The sequence below is a fragment of the Thecamonas trahens genome (genome assembly GCF_000142905.1).
Source record: "Thecamonas trahens ATCC 50062 unplaced genomic scaffold supercont1.13, whole genome shotgun sequence".
NCBI classification, from domain to species: domain Eukaryota; order Apusomonadida; family Apusomonadidae; genus Thecamonas; species Thecamonas trahens.
The window spans coordinates 256,849-271,631 of NW_013657667.1; the positions used below are offsets into that span (position 1 = coordinate 256,849).

General features: G+C 63.1%; 7 protein-coding genes across 7 annotated transcripts; 3 read left to right on the plus strand and 4 right to left on the minus strand.

Annotated features, from left to right (window-relative positions):
* Positions 1–51: 51 nt before the first annotated feature.
* AMSG_03534 (BEM46 family protein) lies at positions 52–1,087 on the minus strand (the record flags this gene model as incomplete). Its single annotated transcript, XM_013904428.1, has 1 exon — positions 52–1,087. One exon carries the CDS (start codon positions 1,085–1,087, stop codon positions 62–64), a length of 1,026 nt encoding a protein of 341 aa, XP_013759882.1. The 3' UTR covers positions 52–61.
* A 28-nt stretch (positions 1,088–1,115) lies between these two features.
* Positions 1,116–3,920, minus strand: AMSG_03535 (serine/threonine protein kinase; the record flags this gene model as incomplete). The annotated part of the gene is made up of 2 exons (XM_013904429.1): positions 1,116–1,450; positions 1,619–3,920. The coding sequence occupies 2 exons, from the start codon at positions 3,918–3,920 to the stop codon at positions 1,131–1,133; spliced, it is 2,622 nt and encodes an 873-aa protein (XP_013759883.1). The 3' UTR covers positions 1,116–1,130.
* A 348-nt stretch (positions 3,921–4,268) lies between these two features.
* AMSG_03536 (uncharacterized protein) lies at positions 4,269–5,900 on the plus strand. Its single transcript, XM_013904430.1, has 2 exons — positions 4,269–4,298; positions 4,544–5,900. The coding sequence occupies exon 2, from the start codon at positions 4,556–4,558 to the stop codon at positions 5,879–5,881; it is 1,326 nt and encodes a 441-aa protein (XP_013759884.1). The 5' UTR covers positions 4,269–4,298; positions 4,544–4,555; the 3' UTR covers positions 5,882–5,900.
* A 650-nt stretch (positions 5,901–6,550) lies between these two features.
* On the plus strand, positions 6,551–9,714 carry AMSG_03537 (ribosome assembly protein 4; the record flags this gene model as incomplete). Its single annotated transcript, XM_013904431.1, has 1 exon — positions 6,551–9,714. The coding sequence occupies one exon, from the start codon at positions 6,551–6,553 to the stop codon at positions 9,362–9,364; it is 2,814 nt and encodes a 937-aa protein (XP_013759885.1). The 3' UTR covers positions 9,365–9,714.
* On the minus strand, positions 9,276–12,706 carry AMSG_03538 (cytohesin-1). The gene is made up of 2 exons (XM_013904432.1): positions 11,454–12,706; positions 9,276–11,095 (listed from the first exon to the last, which is right to left on the minus strand). Exons 1-2 carry the CDS (start codon positions 12,608–12,610, stop codon positions 9,373–9,375), a joined length of 2,880 nt encoding a protein of 959 aa, XP_013759886.1. The 5' UTR covers positions 12,611–12,706; the 3' UTR covers positions 9,276–9,372.
* Positions 12,707–12,944: 238 nt separating this feature from the next.
* Positions 12,945–14,196, plus strand: AMSG_03539 (uncharacterized protein; the record flags this gene model as incomplete). The annotated part of the gene is made up of 2 exons (XM_013904433.1): positions 12,945–13,028; positions 13,357–14,196. The coding sequence occupies 2 exons, from the start codon at positions 12,945–12,947 to the stop codon at positions 14,152–14,154; spliced, it is 882 nt and encodes a 293-aa protein (XP_013759887.1). The 3' UTR covers positions 14,155–14,196.
* Positions 14,071–14,715, minus strand: AMSG_03540 (uncharacterized protein). Its single transcript, XM_013904434.1, has one exon. The coding sequence runs from the start codon at positions 14,671–14,673 to the stop codon at positions 14,209–14,211; it is 465 nt and encodes a 154-aa protein (XP_013759888.1). The 5' UTR covers positions 14,674–14,715; the 3' UTR covers positions 14,071–14,208.
* Positions 14,716–14,783: the final 68 nt, after the last annotated feature.

Sequence of the window (14,783 nt, forward strand, 5' to 3'; positions counted from 1 at the left end):
AGGTGGGTTGGGTGTGATCGCAAGGGGTGGGTGGGGGGGGGGGGGAGGGTGTTGGCACGGCTCATTGTGATTGCTCGGGGGAGTCGGCCATGGCGGCACGGATGGTTGGAAGATCTGAGCGGATAAAGGCGGCAAGGGCGTCAAAGTAGCCGGGTTCGAGCCAAGTTTCGTTGTGGGTGCCGTTGGCAAAGGTGACGATGCGCTTGCGTGCCGGGAGAGGAGCGAGGTCGTAGAGGCGGGCCATGTGGTCGGCCGGGACCAGCTCGTCACGGAGGCCCGAGAGGAAGAGGATAGGGAGAGTGAGCGAGGGCATGTGATCGGCCGAGCGCCAGGGATTAGAGCAGAGCGGCTTAAAGGGTGAGAAGATAGGCATGACGACGTCGATCATGTCGACGACGGAGACAAAGGTGTTCTCCAGAACGAGCGCGGCGATGTCGTCCTGGCGCTGCGCAGCGAGAGCGATGGCGACAGCGCCGCCAAGCGAGCGGCCAAAGACAATGATGCGAGAGGTATCGATGCGGTGGCCCTGGGCGAGGAGCCAGTCGAGCGGGAGGCCGGCGTCGGCTTCGAGGGCGGCCTGCGACGGACGGCCTGTGGAGCGGCCGTATCCGCGGTACTCGGCGAGGAGGACGTTAAAGCCGAGGTTGTGCAGGTGGTAGGCGTTTGGTAGGCGGTGGCCAGCGTTGCCGGCGTTGCCGTGGAAAAACAGGATGGTGTGGGCGGCGGCGGCGGCGGCATCGTCGGCCTGCGGGCAGAAGATGGCGGCGAGCGAGGCGCCGTCGGGAGTGGGCAGGACGACGTCCTCGCCGGGCATGCCCAGGGCAGCGGGTGCCATGACCTGCTCGCGGGCACCGTCGGGAACCTGCGGAAAGTACAAGAGCGAGTCCTGGAACAGGTACAGCGAGCCGAGGGCGACGGCCGTCAGCGTCGCCAGGGTTGTCAGCGTCGACGAGACGAACGACGACATGGACGAGGTGTCGGCAAAGGCCCAGAGTGCCGCAGCGAGAACAAACCCGAGTTGGAGCGCAAGCGGCGACGAAGGAGAGGACTGTGGCGTGCCGGAGACTGGTGCGGCGTCCGTGTCCATACAGCGCCGAGAGCAGTGGGAGTGTGTACGAGCGGCGGGGCGTTTACAGCTGGAGCTGGCGGAGCGAGGCCTGGAGGCGCTGGAGGGCACGGATTTCCGAGTGATGACCATCACCGGACTGGGGCGCCGAGGACAATCCAGCGGTGGCCGGGCCGCTCGGCGACGATACATAGTCTGATGTGGCGAGGCCATGGCGGGCCGAGGGTGAGGCGTGGATGAGCGGGTCGACGCGGTAGGATGAGATTCCGCCGAGGCGGTAAGCGAGCGACGACGGGTCGGCGAGGATGGCGGACGGCGGCGGAGTCGAGACTGAATACTGATCGAGATACTGCGAGAAGAGCGAGCGGTTGAGGGCCGGAGAGGCTTGCGGCGATGGAGATGGCGGATGCCACGGCTCGGCGGCGGCCGGTGGCGAATTGGACGGCCGAGGCGATGGAGGGCGCGGAGATAAGGAAGGAGAGCAAGGCGGTGGTGGGGTGGGAAGCGCTGTCTTGGGCTTGACCAATATCCGAAGTTGTCCAATTGATGCACCAGATTCATCGAGGGCGTGATACCAGCCGTCGAGAGAGGCAAGGCCGTAAGCGAGCGGTGAGAGGTCGAGATCTGTGACGGCGAGGACTGTGCGGGCTTGCGGCGTCGACGGCGCGGTGGCACAGAGCATGACGGTGAGAGGAGCGCTCGCGCTGTTGCTAGCACCGACAACTACTTGACGGAGCTGGTCGTGCGAGAGCGCAAAGGTGACGCGATGGTCAAAGTGCGGGCCGGCGCACGGCGACGTCATGGCCGAGACGACAGGCTGGTCCTCGCCGCAGAGCCGGTAGGCAATGAACCACGACGAGCCGCTGGCGCGGCAGCTGTTGATGAGTGCAGATTCAAAGTGAAGACCACGGGAGATGTCGACGAGGAGACCGTTGGCTTCGGACCGCGCCCGCGTGCCGAGGCTGTCAGGCGGCGGTGCGATGTCGCGCGTCGAGTGCCATGGCTGGCTGGAGGCAGGCTCTTGCACCGCGGTTGCAACTGGCGGTGACGCCAGAGCTTGATGCTCTGACGCCGAGCAGGGCGAAGTGCGGCTCGGAGTTGAGACGAGCTCATCGAGGTGGAGCTGCTGGTGCTTGACTTGGGCCATGAGCTGGCTCAGCTGGGACTCCAGCGATGCCTGGACTGGAATCGCCACCGCAGCTTGCGGTGGCCGCGCATGCCGCGAGTCGCGAGGCATGTCGGCGGGCTTGCCAGCAGTGGCAAAGTCCGGACAGCCCGGAAAGGGAATAGACGGAACGAGAGCAAAGCTGGGGTTGTTCACCACCGCTTCGTCGCCGTCAGCCTTGCCGCCTTGGATGGGGCTATGGTGGCTGTTGTTGTCGTCGTTGTCATCGTTGTCATCAACGTACTGGTACTCATACTCGTAATCGTCAGCCCAAGACTGCGATGCAGCATCATCCACCTGCGACGTCAAGTACTTGTTCTCAAACGAGACGTCGGGCGACGGCAAGGGCGAAGGCGAGGGCGAGGAGATGATTGAAGGCGACTGCCGCGGCTGGCGGGTTGGCTTGAACGGTGACGGTGGCTTGAGCGACGGCAAGTCCTGCTGTGAACTACGAGAGTTGGACGAGTGCGAGGAGCTGCGGTTCTGAAGCGCTTCGAGCTCGGCATCAAGCTTGTCGAGGGAGGAGGCGAGGGAGGAGGCGTCGTCAGCAGGAGGGTGGAGACGCGTCGGCGGATTTGGTGAGAGCTCGCGGAGGAGCGGGAGAAGCGAGAGCGTCTCGTCCAGAAGCGCGGAATGATCGCTCGCAGTTGGCGCGGGCGGCGGCGGCGAGCGGTCGAGGAGCGGAACGGGCTCAATGCCGGGCGAGAGCGGAAGGTGAAAGTACCGGTGGGCAACGGCGTCGACCATGGTGATACGACGGCGCGGATCAAGAGCAAAGAGAGCATCGAGGAGGGTGAGGACGTCAGACGGAGCGTCGGGGAGCAAGGCAGGCCAGCCGACGGTGGTCTTGGGAAGGGCGGACACGAGAGCATCAAAGTGCTCCGGTGCCAGATACGGCAGATCGCTGGGCGTGCCCGGTGCACCAATGACCTTGAACACTTGATACAGATGCTGCGGCACAGAAGCGACGGTCTCAGAGTCGAACAGCGGGCCGCCCAGGAGCATCTCGGCAAGCACGACACCAAGGGCCCACGCATCGGCAGCAAGGTTGAGGTCGTGCCCCGGGTGAGGAGTAGTCACGCCGAGGAGGCGCTCCGGGGTGCGTGCAAGCGCCGACGGCACGCCAACATCGAGCGGTGAGAACGGAGCAATCCGCACCGGCGAGCGCTGGCCAGACGACGAGCGGAGAGCAGCAAGGTCGAGGTAAACGGTGTCGGCGGCGAGATTGCCGACAGCGTGGCCCATTTCGTGCATGCACACGAGGATGTCGACAAGGCCACGGGCGATGTGGCGGACAAGCTCGGGCGCGAGCGGCCCGCCCTGGGTGCGGACCAGGTCGCGCAGCGTGGTGCTGCCTGTCGGCGCCACAGCGTACAGTGCAGGGGCCGGCGGGTCGGCTGGCGCCACCGTTTTGTCCGGCGGTGGCGGCGAAGCCACAAACATCTCGGCCGCATGAATGAAGCCCTTGAACTGGGCAAACAGCAGGGCGTCGAGTCGCTCACGCTGCGCCTCGTCCATGCTGCGCGGGAGCGGCGTGGCGCGGACGATGTACAGACCGGAAGCGGCCGAGGGAGCCGACGGTGCGGTAGCATCTACCACGCCTGTGGCGCCAGAGAGCGAGGCGCCTGGCCGCAAGCGCGCGACCCACTGGCCCGAGCCCACCTCGCGGACCACCTCGTACCGGTCCATGTATGCGTGAGAGGGGAGGGGAGGGAGGGGTGGGGTGACGTGGGGGGAGGTGGTTGGTGAGCGGTGGGTGGGCGAGGGGGGCAGGCCTGAGAGAGCGGTGGGCGGGAGTTTCGGGGCGATGGGACCAAGGGCTCCGTTCGAGGATGGCGTATTCTGAGGCGTTTGATCGTTGTGTTGTGTATGGTGGGGAGTGCACCGTGTGAGTGCTGACCGTTGATTTGTGGGGCAGCGTGCGAGGGGGGCCGAGGTAGGCCAGATGCCTGGCTTGCAGAGTACTATTGTGTTGATGGAACGATTGAACTCGGGTGGATGATGGTCATTTTCCACCACGTCGAGTTGGCAAGCCATCCGTCTTCCTCGACTTTAGTCGTCGGGCAGGTACGTGTTTATGCCGTGGCCATGCGAGAGATGATGTGGCTTGTGGGATGAGCTTGCAGCCCGGCAGAGGCAGTTGTGGTCCTTGCGACCGTGAGAGTGCAAGCCGAGTCAGCTGAGACAGGCAGGGTGGAAGGAAGTAGTCTGTATGGCTGTGGTGTGTGGCAAGATGGGAGAGAAAATATCGCTCACCTCACAGCGACGTGGCGCCTTTCCATGAACGACATCAACGGGAGAGGGACCCACAGTAGATTCTTGTCATGCGGTCACGGGCTATCATGGTTCTCGGCGTCATTTCTCTGTTTTGGTGCTTCGTGCTGATCTGGGCTGTTTCACGGAGGGGCTACTCGGCCGACTCGAGCTCGACGTGGCAAGGGCAACTCATTCAGGGCGAGTCCAAGAATCCTGTGCGCAAGCTGCCCAAGCCTGCCAACGAGCCCAAGAGTTGGGCGAAGTTTATTGGCCTTTCCAAAGCTGATGTCCGTGCTGTGGATGGTTCGAGGCTGAAGGAGAAGCACAGGACGAGCGCGTCAAAGCAGATGGGCAAGGGGTCCGGGAAGCCACGGGTCCTGATGTTCACGTGGGCGACCGAGGACACGTACGAGAGGTTTGAGTCCAGCTACTACTGGAAGGCGTGCTACGCAGCCAAACATGGCTACGAGCTGATTGTGACGGACGAGATGGACAACGCATGGGATGACTTTGACAAGAAGACCGAGACAGATGGAGGATGGTACCGCGAGTCGCGCATGTACGCGTGGCACAAGGCCATCACCAAGCACATGGTTTCTGGCGAGTACGACTTGATCTGGATGACCGGCGCCGACACTCTTATGGTTCCGCGCCACTTTGATGTGCAACTGACCGACTATTACGACGGCTATCCGCTGACGATCATGGACCAGGAATTCGACATCTGGGGCTTTAACCAAAACGCGCTGCTCATGGAGGCACAAGCACCCGGCTCGTGGATAGAGGCTTTCCGAGCCATCCATTTTACCGGGAGCAAAGAGCACATCGTCCAGTCGGACAACGGCATGTACATGATCACTATCCTGGAGATGCTGGGCGCCGAGGCCAAGCTCCGCGGCGAGAAGGGCTACGCGCAAAAGTGCAACAAGCTTGCTATCCTTGACATGCCGGCGCCTGTCCTGGACAATACCGACTTTGAAGAGTACAAGCGCCGCAACATCGCCCTTGGTGAATGCTTCTTTGCCGAGCTTGAGCGCTTGGCTGGGCCGTACAACTCCCGCCGCTCCTCATACATCAACCTTGTTCCACAGTCGGACCCACTTCCGTGGCTCAACTGCTGGGGGGCACCCGCTACAGCCATCCTGAATGGACAGAGCGGTGTTTGGCTATCCATCTCAATGGACCCGTCAAGGAAGACGACGCGTTCCGTGCTGTCCTCGGGGATGCTCCTTGTGATGTGCCCGGCTTTGACTGGGACTCGCACCCGCTCAATTTCCGCAACCGTTAAGTGCGAGTATCGTGCATGCGTACCCTACGCCAACCACGAACGCCTGACAATGCTCCCTTCGAGATTGTGTTTCAGATGCTCTGGGGCAGGTGTGCCCGTACGGTAAACAGATAGAGATATATCGACGACGATCTCCGCTTGAGGATCGGATTCAGCCCCGACCGGGTCGGCCCGTGCCAGTGGCCGCTCAAGCGCCATGACCGGCTGTGACTGCTATCACGGCTTGACTCGAACTCCGAGGCATGGACTCGACAGGCGGCCCGGACCGTGGCTACAGCCAGAGCCAGCTTGAGCTGGAATTCTCTGGCGCCCCACGGTGGTAGTCACGGTGATTGTCCGTGGAGGGTGGAGAAGCTAAATGCGTAAAAATGTATACAAATCAATCATATTTTGCCGAATCTAATACTTTTATATATACCAAATTGCAATTACGCACATAATTCAAAATTTTTACATTAAATATAATATTATCAAGTATTTGCATTTTTGGTTTTATATAACTATATAGTTTGAAAACACCTTTCAGTTTTGACCGTGTTCAGAGCTTTAGCTCTCCCCTCGCCCGTCCATCGCCTCGTTCTTGCACGCTTCTTCTCTTTGCCTTACCAATAGCATGAGACCAGCTAGATCATTACACTTGCTACACATCCATTGCCTTATTTAGTTCGTTGCCGGTTCGGTGGACGTGTTAGGCGCGGCCGGGCCACCCTTCTGAGCCAGCGGTTGGGCACATCGACAGACAGCGCGCTCGCGCCACACCTCACTCGCCTTGGCCATGGCCGCTTCTTCTGCGCTCAGCTGCACTCCGGCACGCCCGCTGACCAACACGTCATTTGCGGCCACCTCGGAGCTGCTTGTGGCTGCAGACGCGCCCGACGGGGCGGCGTTGTATGCGTTAGGGGACCCTCAAGCGCCGCCGACCTGGTTGGCCCACGATGGCGCGCTCGCCGCGGGGTTTGCGCCGCCGGAGCTTTGCTCCGATCCCCGGCCCAATCCCACTATCATCACAGCGTCGACAGACAGTCTTTGCTGGTGGTCAGCTGTTGTCCTTCGAGATCCAGACTCGGGCGCAGTAGTGGCGACGACGGCGTCGCTGATCGCAGAGACCCCGCTTGGCCTCCCGGCGCTGCCGCACCCGCTGCCGCGCTCAGGCACGCTGGTGTGGGCGCCCGACGCTTCTCGCCTCGCTCTTGTCCTTGGTGCCACCATATGTGTTTACAAGTTCCCAGACGCCGGCTTTGCCGGCGTGGCACTGGCCGCCGTCCTCGTTGGTAACGATGGCCCAGTCATCGACTGCGCGTTTGGCGCGTTCCCCGGCGCCGAACACCTGTTGTTCTCGGTCGCGCCTGCCGACGGTACATTCAAGGTGTGGAATCTTGAGACACGCGACTTTGAGTTTGTATCGCCGGTTCTGGACGCGTACGGTGTCGGCGATGCCGTCGCCTCGGCCGATTTAGCTTCCATCGCCTCGCTGGCAGATGCTGCCCTCGTCGCCATCGGCACGACTGCGGGGCACGTCCACCTCTACCGGTTCGAGCTGCCAAGGAGTGGCTCGCTTGAGCGCACTTCCTTTACCTCACTTCGCACTCTCTCGCTCTCATCGTTTGCCGGTCGCCTTGCCGAGGCCGGTGCCGTCGAAGCTGCCGAACGCGACCTGGCCACCAAGCCTGTTGTCATCTCCTCGCAGCCGCGTTGGAAGGTAGATCCCTCGTCGGCGCTTCCTGGCTTGACCGATATCCATGCCGAACGCGCAGCAGTGATTGAGCTGGCTCGCGCGGCTGAAGCCTCGCGATGGGCAAGCGCGGCCGATGGAGCTGACACGCTTCCAGTCCTGGCCATCCTCCCACTTGCCACGTCATTTCTCCTCTGTTCGCCGCGCTTGGTCTGCTCCCTTGATGCCCTCTCGTCGAGCCCCACTGTTGTGGCTGCCGTCGATGGTTTTCTGCTTCCGAATGCGCTCGCTGAGAGCGTGGCGAGCATGCCGCTTGCCGGCGCGTTTGCACTCGTTGGGCCAACGCCTCAACTCCTCGTCGGCGCGCTGGCCACACCGTCGGTGTCTGTTGTGCCGTTGCCTACGCTTGGGCTCCTTTCCTCTGAGAGCCTTGATGCGCCGAGTGTGTTACAGCCGGAGCAAGTTGACCTTGCTCTCTTTGCTTCCCGACCCGAGCTGATGGGCTCGCTCCTTATCCCGCGTGGGCGGACCAAGCTCAAGGCGAGCAAGCCGGCGCGCGGCCGCGGGCGTAGTCGTGGACGTGGACGTGGACGCGGGCGCGGTCGCGGGCGTGGACAAGCTGTTGCTATGCCCAAGACCTCGGGATATGGCGTGACCCATGCCAAAGTCAAACTGTTTTCTGGCTCGAGTGCGCGACGGACAAAGGCGGCTGAGGCGGCTCGTGCCAAGGCCAAGCGAAAAGCCACTCCTGCGCGGAAGATCCGGGTCCAAGGCGAGACGCTTGCCAAACTCCGCGCTGACTCGGGGTACCACAGCCTTGCTGCTGCACACGATGACATGGCGTGGGAAGCACAGGCCAAGAACAACCTGGCGCTGCCGCTCCATGCAAGCGCCATCACCTCACTCGAGTACGCACCGACTGGTAGCGTACTTGTCTCGGCCTCAGCTGACTGCACGGTGAAACTCACCAAGCTCCCGGTCTCCAAGTACAACGGCGCATCGGTGCTGGACGCAGTTGGACGGTACCCCATGGCGAGCGCAAGCCTCACGCCAGCCGGCCTCGCCACGCCGCTTGTTCTCGCTCGCTCGTCGCGCGAGCTTGCTCTCTGGGCTGGATCGCCGCTCTCCGGTGTGACTGACCCGCTCGTTCGTGCTACGCCGGGCGATGCGCTCTCCGACGTCGGCCCGCACGCCACATGGACCAGCGCGCAGTTCTTTGGCTTTGCCGATGCCCGGCTTGTTCTCGCGGCTTCGGGTGCGACCGCCGCGCTGCTCCGGTACAAGGTTGAGTTGCCGAGCACAGCCAACCCGACACCGCGCGCAGACAGAGGTGCGATGCGGGCTGTGGCATCAGTGGCACTCGATGCCCAAGGTATTGTCGGCCTTGCTGCTCACGCGCCTGCGCACAATGGTGTCGTTGAGCTGGCAGGCACCCATGCGGTCCTCGCTGCGTCAGACAAGTCGCTCACCCTTGTCGACTGGGCAGCTGGCGGCGCAGTCGTGGCGAGTGGCCTGGCAGAGACTCGACGGACGATCCAGACGTTGGCGCTCCCATCGTCTGGACTCGGTCTCCCGCAGCATCCTTGGCTCACCGCGGTGGCGTCGGCAGACTCGCGGATCGGGCTCTATGACCTGCGCACGCTTGGGCTGCCGTCGGCTGGACCGGTGCGGGTTGTTGAGGGCCATACCGCGCGGAAGATGGGTGTCGGCCTAGACTTTTCGCCATGCGGCCGCTATCTGGCCTCGGGCTCGGAAGACAAGTGTGCGTACGTGTGGGACCTGCGCTCATCGGCCTCACCGCTCTCCAAGCTCCGCGGCCACGCGGATGTCGTCGCCGCTGTCGCCTTTAACCCTGTCCATCCGCAGCTCGCCACAGGCTCGTTTGATGGCCGGCTCCGGTTCTGGGTTGTTGCATGAGCTGCCGTTTACACCTTGCCTTTGTTCTTGCTCTTGCTCTTGTTCTTGTTCTTATCTTTCGTCTTGGCCTTTGACTTGGCCTTTGTCTTGGACTCGGACTCGGGCTCCGGCGTAGGCTCAGGCGTAGGCTCAACTGTGGGTCCGATATCAGCGCTGGGTTCAGACGTGACCTGGTCGACCACGCCGTTCTTTGGCTTGTTCTTCCTCTTGGCCTTCCCCCTGGACTTCCCTTTGTCCTTTTCCTTGCTCTTGGATTTGGGCTGTACCTTGGCGTCGGGTGCGGCCTCGACACCTGTGCCAGAATCCTCCCTCCTCAAACCAACCGCATTGTTGGCAGCGTTCTTGTCCTCCCCCCCGGCCTTGGCCTTGTCGCCCATCTTCTGCTCGGGCTCGGGTCCGGGCCCGGACTCATCGTTGCGGGCCTCGTCGACCATGGCGGCAAACTCGTCGTTGTGCATTTCCGAGGCTGCGCGGCGGCGGAGCATGACAGTGCTAGCGCCCTTCTTGCCACCACCAAAGGCAGCAATCTCTTCGGTGAGGGCAAGGCGCTTAGAGCGAAGGAGCTCATAAAACGGATCACGAATGATGTGGGTTTGGATAGCGGCGATCCACTCGTCGCGCTCGGCTGTCGACGCGGCCTCGAGCACAAACTTGTCGTGGTTCGACTCTGCCACGGTGGAGCGGGAAAACTTGGCAGCCTTGAATGCGCCGTCGGGATGGGTCAGCTCCCACGTTGTTGGCCCGGTGATGTTCGTTTGCAGGTTCTCCAGCGGGACGATGCCCTTGGGTACGGCGTCGCCTTCCTTGCGAAAGTAGTAGAGGCACGAGCCGGAGAGGAGAAACCAGCGCTTCTTCCAGGTCTTGATCCTCCCGCCCTGCTTTCGCAGTAAGCCGGTCTTGTCTGGGTTGTCAAACGCCGACGGCTCGCAGTCGGGGTCCATCTTGATTTCGTTGTTGACAATCGACGAGTAGAGCGCCTCCAACAGGTTGTGGTCGATGTCGTTGCCGTTGTCGATGCCGCGGGTGGTGGCGAAGAACTGGTCGAGCGTCATCTTGTTTTTCACCCCTGGGTTGTGAGCGTCGGTGTTGAGCATGATGAGCGCAAAGCAGAGGACGTACACCGTGTCGCCCGACGAGAACGTCTCCGGATTGTCGGCGTGGTACTTGCGCGCAAACGCCTCCATCATGCGGTCGATCTTCTGAGCCTCGCCCGGCAGCCGGAACGAGGCCAGAAACGCTCGCAGCGCTGTGTCAATGTCCTTACCAGCCATGTCAAACGAGTTGACAAAGGCGTCGAGGACCGCAAGGTTGAACTCGTCCGGCGAGCCGAGATACTCGCCGATCATGGTCTTGTACAGGCCTTCGGTATTTCGCAGGTGCGCCGCAACCGCCTCGGGCTTGTGCGGCAGTAGACCAGCCTCTTCCCAGTACTGCATCCCATGCTTGGGCTTTTTGTTGAACTTCTTCACGCCAATAGCCAGCCGCTTGCGTGCGAGCTCGGCAGCCTCGGCTTCGGCTCGCTGTGCCTTGCTCATGCCCTTGAATGCCGACATTGCCGCGCGCGCCTCGGCCGCCGCGCGCGCCTCGGCCAGGTAGTCCTCAAACGTCCGCTCGGCCTCCATAATGTCAACCTCAAATGTCTTTCCCAGCGTGGCTAGCTCGTGGCCAATGCCTGCGTCGAGGTCGGCATACGTGCTGGTGGCAACGCATGCGATGTGCGCCTGCCGGTCGCTGACACGCGCGACCCAGCACCGTGTCGGCCGCCGCTGCAGCATGTCTACGCACTCTTCCCGCCCTTTCTTCTTGCTACAAAGCCGGCGAGTGGAGCTAGGAACTGGGCTAGCAAGCGGGAGTGACGTGGGTGGTGTAGGTCGTGGTGTGGCGCCGGGAAGGGGGGGCTTTCGTCTCCGCTTGTGTCAGGTGCCTGTTCCAGCGAACTATTGATATGCTGCTGCCCATCCATGACTGCGCAGCAGTTGATGCAAGCTGACTTTGACTTTATCCCTCTGCATCCTGCCGCTCGGCAGCAGCAGCAACTTCCCGATAAGATGGCGGTGGAGAGAGTGGTCTGGCATGGGGTTGTTGGGACTCGCGCTCAGGGTGAGGCTGTGGATCGCCGTACGCTGGAAGGAGAGCGGGCAGCGGCGGCGGTGGCGACGGACCTGCGCGCTGCGCTGCTTGGGCACGAAGCCTGCGTGCGGTGCTAATTCGCGGATCGGCCATACCAGTCACTGCTACCGCCAAGTCGATGATGGCGTTGCATCGCCGTGAGGGGATGCAGAGGTTCTCGAGTGCGGCTCTTCCTTGGCGCGAGAGTGCATTACGCGCGGTATCCTGATCTAGCTCGACAGTTTCGAGGACTCGACAGCCACGGCAGAGCGCAAGGACAATGGCATCGCTCATTGGCGTCGAGCATGCCCGCACTATCATTAACCGCGGGAAGCCGCTCAGCGTGAGCAGGCCAGCCTCGCTCAGTGCCGGGCAGCCAGAGACATCGATCTCGTTGAGGAGCGGTGAGCCTTCAACCAGCGCCGCTATGGCGCTGTCGGTCACGCACCGAGACTGAGGACTGCAGAAGACACGTAGGAGCGGCTGGGTCTGGCACCACGCCTCCAAAGCGGGTGCTGAGACTTGCTCCAGTACCCCGGTCCTTAGCGACGTGAGATGCAAACGGCTCAACGCGCTGAGCGCTACGTCGGACATCACAGATGGCGGACAGGCTGTCACGTCTAGCTCGCGCAGGTCAGCCCAGCCTCCGAGCACCTGCACAATCGCCGGACGCACCGCGCCGCCGCCGATCGCGAGCCGCACCAGCCCAGGAATCCGACCGAGGAAGCCAGCAGCGCGAGGAGTGAGCGCAGGGCAATCGACTAGATCCAGCTCCCGCAGGGCGTAGCCGTCACGATCAACTAGCATCCGCACCAGACTCAGCAACGCGGTGTCACTCAGCTGGCTGCATCCGCGGAGCGAGAGGATGCGCGCGTCGCGCGGGAAGGCCGCGGTCATGGCCGCCATGCCGTCGTCGCTCAGATTCGCTCCAGCCGCTCCGGCGTCGACCTTGCGCACCCGCATCAGCGAAGGATACGGCTTCCATGGAATGGCGGCAAGCTCGCGGGCGTTGTGACTCTTGATGGCAGCCATGTGCTCAACAAACGCGAGCGGGCTGGTGACCGTGAGCACGCCGGCGTCGTCGAGCGGAACCGGGCCGGCAGCCCGCCGGCGCCGCTTAGAAGCGAGTCCACCCATGATGCCGCCACTACTTGCAGAAAGACTAAAGAGTGGAGGTCGTTGCCGACGGAACTAGGCTCGCCACCTCGAGGATCAACGCTTTCTTAAAGCCCCCGCATCCTGGAGTTGATTGCTTCTCGGTACCGCGGCCGAGTTCGGAAACGGAAACCAAAGCAAAAGTGCCAGAAATTGGAAGCGCCCGGCTGCTCCACCACCGCCTTGCGCTTGCTTTGCCAAGTCGCCAACCAGCACGCGAGGGGGAGGGGGGGGGGGAGGCCGCATTCGGGGGAAGCCGGACAGCAGTCGAGAGGCTTTGGCCGAGAGCACCGATAGCCCTCTCCCCCTCTCTGCCATGTCCGAGTCTGTTATCGGGCAGGCTTCCGCCCAGGTCTTCAAGCACAATGCCACGTCTGGCGCGTGGGACCCTGTGTCGCAGGTACGTCTTGCCGGCCCCCTCGGACCACGTGCCGAGCCGCGGCTCGATTTTTCGTGAGAACTGCTGTTGTTGCCTGAGCCGCCTGCAGGACAGCCGGTGGTGGGGCCAGCCAAGGTGTGCCGCAGGCATGGGCTTGCTACGAGTATATACATGGCGAGCGGTGGTGGTGGTGGTGCTGGAGGGCTTGTGCTCGTGTAGCATGTCGCGATTGGAAGGGTTGGGAGGAGGGCGTGACGGCGGAGCCTGTGCGTGTGTTGTAGTTTCTTGTTTGCAAATCAGTGGGAGGCGACACAGGCAGAGCTCACAACGAGAGTGGTGACCGAGGTAGTCTGTGGCACGCATCGGGTACTACCATGACACGGCAGCAAACACGTACCGGATGGTCGGGTACGATGGCGAGCAGAAGCTGGTCATCCACGTCGCGTTCACCAAGGCGATCTCGTACGAGAAGGCGTCGGACAACTTCCACAACTTTACAGCCGACGATGTGACGTACGGGCTCAACTTTGCGGACACAGCCGAGGCCGGCTCTTTTGCCGGCACCATTGTAGATTCGATCAACAAGCTCAAGAATCCGGCACCGCCTGCCGGAGGCGGTGGGCCGCCGCCACCGCCGCCTGGCCCGCCGCCGGGCGGCGCGGTTCCGCAGAAGCGCTCGGCGCCGTCGGGTGGAGGCGGCGGAGGCGGCGGGCGCGGTGGCCTGCTCGACGCCATCCGCAAGGGCAAGTCGCTGAAGAAGACGACGACCCGCGAGCCGCCTGCGCCTGGTAAGGCTGCAGCCCCGTCGCCGTCGGGCGGCGGTGGCGGCGGCATGTTTGGCGAGCTGCAGAACCGGCTCAAGAAGCGCGCGTCCAAGAGTGACGTGACCGCCTCGTCGCCGCGTGGCGGCTCGTCGCCTCGCGGCGGCTCGTCGGGTGCGCCATCGCCGCGGGCGCCGTCGCCCAAGACATCGTCGCCCAAGCCGGCGACGACGTCGTCGAGCTCGTCGAGCTCGTCGGGCGCGTCGGGCAACAACGGCGACCTCATTGCGCAGTTCCGCGCCGAGCTGGAGGCTATGAAGGCCGAGATCCTGGCCGAGGTTGAGAAGGCGAAGAACGATATCATTTCCGCTATCAACCGCCGCTGAGCGCCGCTCTCTCCCGCTGTGATAAACTCGTTTGCCTTCCTTGCCCACAGCGTGCTACGCCACCCGCGGCCGCTTGTTGGAAGCCAGCAGCTCACCGTACATGCGCCTCCGCCGCCGATTCGACTCGGCCGGCGCTGAGCACGCCAGCCACCTACCGTCACCCCACGCCGCCTTCGCCAGGAGCGGATGCAGTGGCGGCGGCGGCGGCCGCGAGACCGTGGCAAACGCCGCGCCCGTCGCCACCATGACCGGCACGTCTGTCGGCCGCACCTCGAGGTGCGCCACCCGGCCCTTGCTTCCGTACGCTAGCGCCAGGATGTGTTTGTTGGCCCGCGCATCGCCGCCCACAGCCTTGCGCAGATACCGCAGTGCCTTGCGCCCCTCGCGGGCTTGCGGCCCGGCCTCGCCACCTGCCCGTGCCCGCGCCCGCACCCGCTGCACCGCATACATCCGCGCCCGGGCGTCAAACAGCCCCACCGCTGCTCGCAGCAGCGACCGATACAGCCCGCACCCGGACATTCTCCGTCGCAACCGCTACTACTTGTCGGGGCAAGTTTGAGTCCGGAAGTGGTGTGTGTGTGCTTGTGGCGGCATCTCGACGTGGCGTCGGGCCACACGGTGGCCACTCC